This window comes from Morchella sextelata (genome assembly GCF_020137385.1).
Source record: "Morchella sextelata strain SCLS chromosome Unknown scls_12, whole genome shotgun sequence".
Classification (NCBI taxonomy): domain Eukaryota; kingdom Fungi; phylum Ascomycota; class Pezizomycetes; order Pezizales; family Morchellaceae; genus Morchella; species Morchella sextelata.
This window is the reverse complement of record NW_025408627.1, coordinates 1,506,583-1,509,676: the sequence shown is the minus strand read 5'-3', so window position 1 is coordinate 1,509,676 and position 3,094 is coordinate 1,506,583. Positions and strand designations below refer to the sequence as shown.

The 3,094-nt window shown below is 50.8% G+C and overlaps 1 protein-coding gene across 1 annotated transcript; it reads left to right on the top strand.

Moving 5' to 3' along the window:
• Nucleotides 1–1,039: 1,039 nt before the first annotated feature.
• Nucleotides 1,040–2,721, top strand: H6S33_002288 (uncharacterized protein; the record flags this gene model as incomplete). The annotated part of the gene is made up of 3 exons (XM_044833659.1): nt 1,040–2,180; nt 2,233–2,499; nt 2,558–2,721. The coding sequence occupies 3 exons, from the start codon at nt 1,040–1,042 to the stop codon at nt 2,719–2,721; spliced, it is 1,572 nt and encodes a 523-aa protein (XP_044693431.1).
• Between the last annotated feature and the right edge of the window lie 373 nt (nt 2,722–3,094).

The window sequence follows — 3,094 nt, the reverse complement described above, 5'->3', positions numbered from 1 at the left end:
CGGTCCGACCAGCATCACAGCTTGCATAAGAGAGACCGGAGAGACACTACATTGGACAGCTTACCTACCTACTCTGCAGTCAACTCCATCCACCTCACAGCACCTAGAGTACGTAGGTAGTCGCTTTATGCCAGTATCTTCGTGTACCCGGGTACGTCACCCATCTCCCAAATAACTAATTGCTCCGTCGGATTGAAATACTCAACACGCCCGGAGACTCGGCGCCTCGGCGTCCGAGTCAGCACCAGACATCCGAGTCGGCCCCGACATCCGAGTCGGCCCCGACATCCGAGTCGGCCCCGACATCCGAGTCGGCCCCGGCGTCCGAGTCAGCCCGCCGCCCGTTTTATGCACTGCGAGTAGGTCTATCTGATGCCCTGGTTTCCGACGATATGCAAAGGTGTAGATGTCCTGATGTGGACGATACCGGGTTTGTGAAAATTCGATAGGGATTTGGATACGGCATTTGATTTCCCCTTCATGCCCCTACCCCCGGCCGCTATGGCCTGCGACGATCATTGTAGGAGTCGGGTGCTGGAGTTTGGACCGGAAAATGAAGTCTGAAACGGAAAGAGGCTCCAGTGATGGGAATCAAGCATTGTGCTTTACCTACTCTTATTTTTATCTGTGCCGCGTAGCACCGGCCCTTGTGTAACTTCAAATAGTAGCAGCAAGTCTTCTAGATGTAGGGATCATGTCGCAACCCCACGATTGATTGATCGTCGACCACTAACGTAACGCCGGCCACGACGGCAATGTATGTATATACCTATGCAAATGATTATTGATAGCGAAGCGGAAATCGGCAATACACCAATTTGTCGCATGAGTGATCAATTCTATAAATCTCTTCCTTCCATGTCTCTGTAGATGCAAGGGGTGGGGGTTTTACTTATAAGCAGTGCACATGCCCGTGTTGCTCATAAAGGAAAAAGGAAAGTGAGGGCATCGAAAAAAAAGTATATAGACTAGGCATCCGCAACACTGACTTGCCTTTACCACCCACCTCTCTCACACAACCACCCCTCCTCAATCCACCATGCACACCAAGGCCATGGCGGATCTACCCCCACTCACCGTCAAATCTTTGACTGTGGGGCTCCTCATCCTCTATTTTGTCCGCAAGCTTATCCTATCCGTATATCGTACCTATACCAATTACCGCTTCGCCACTGCCCACAAATGCCTTCCTCCCACAAAGTTCCCTTCCCCTTGGCTCGGCATCCCGAACTGGTGGAGTATCATCAAGGCCGCTCGCACCTCTGAGCACGTCGCCCTCATCTGCAACCGCTACAAGCAGTACGGCAATACCTTCACTGGGTATATGTTCGGCGGAACACATATCGCTACCATCGAGCCCGAGAACATCAAAGCAATTCTTGCAACCAACTTCAAGGACTGGTGCCTAGGTCCTGCCCGCTTCAACAGTTTCTATCCTCTCCTGGGCCCCGGAATCTTCACGAGTGATGGCCCGGCATGGGAGCACTCAAGGGCCCTGCTGAGGCCTCAGTTCTCGAGAGATCAGGTCAGTGATATAGAGAGTCTCGATATCCATGTTAACCGCCTCATGGGATGGATCGATAAGTCTGCTGGGAAGATTGTGGACCTACAGCCGCTATTCTTTAGGTTGACACTTGACTCTGCGACAGAGTTTTTGTTGGGAGAGAGTGTGAATACATTATTGACAGAAGACGGGGGCAAGGGTGCAGACGGTCAAATGAACTTCGGACAAGCATTTGATACTGCGCAGAGGTATTTGATGATTCGTATGAGGGCTAGAGGGCTGTATTGGTTGGTCTATGGTAAGGAGTTTAGGGCAGCAAACAAGATCTGTCATGATTTTATGGATCGGTTTGTGTATGCTGCGTTGGACAAGAGGAACTCGATGAAATCAGAGCTGCAACCGGAGAAGAAGAAGTATGTATTCCTTGACTCGCTCGTGGAGCAGAACCAGGACGTAGAGTATCTGCGATATCAGCTGTTGCACATCCTATTAGCAGGAAGGGACACGACCGCGTCCCTACTCGGCTCATGCTTCGTCCTCCTATCCCGACACCCCCAAGTCTACGCAAAGCTGCGGACCGAAATCCTCAACTCTATTGGCGACGGAAAAGACGGCAGAATCCCATCCTTCACCGAGATCAAAGACATTACCTATCTCCGTTATGTTCTGAATGAAAGTGAGTCACTCACGTCTTTCGCAGGCCTCTAACAGTACTAACAAAACGATAGCTCTCCGCTTGTACCCATCTGTCCCACTCAATGGCCGTACCTCGGTCAGGAATACTACTCTCCCCAAAGGTGGCGGGCCGGACGGGCAGTCCCCCATCTTCATACCCAAGGGCCAGCGATGCGACTACGCCGTCCGAGCCATGCATCTCCGCGAGGATCTCTACGGACCCGATGCGGCCAAATTCCGCCCGGAGCGGTGGTCAGAGGGTGTTGGTAAGGGCTGGGACTACCTTCCATTCAACGGCGGGCCGAGGATCTGCTTGGGACGTAAGTAGCCGTGATGTTGTGCTGTGTGGGTTGAGATATGCGCTAACACGGGTTGTAGAGCAATATGCGCTGACCGAGGCATCTTATACCGTGCTGAGGATCCTGCAGAAGTATGAGAGCATTGAGCCAGCTGATAATATGCCGTATGAGAAGGTGCCACTGGCCTCGTCGTTGACGACGGCACCGGCGTTGGCGACAGTTAGGTTGCAGAAAGCTGCTTAGTGGGTGCGGGTTTCCTTTTGATGATTCCATGAGATGTGTTTCTGTTATGTACCATGTTTTTCTATGTTTCAATGGTAATGAACTTGAATTCCACTCGATTAGAAACAAGTCTTATCGCATTCTCGCCTTCTGGTGCTTGTTGTAGAGAATAAGCCGAAATATAAACACGTTGTACAGTAATTGAGCCAGACATATATGTGGAGCAGTAGGTACCGTAAGGCAGTGTGTGTTCCGATGGCTGTAGCAAGACCAAGCTGTTGGATGAGAGAAGAGACGGTGGCGATATTAGTAGGACTACTAGAACTTCTACTCGTAATTTCATAGCGTTTCCGAACACGACTAATATTGTATGACATATAAAAAGGTGGATTTG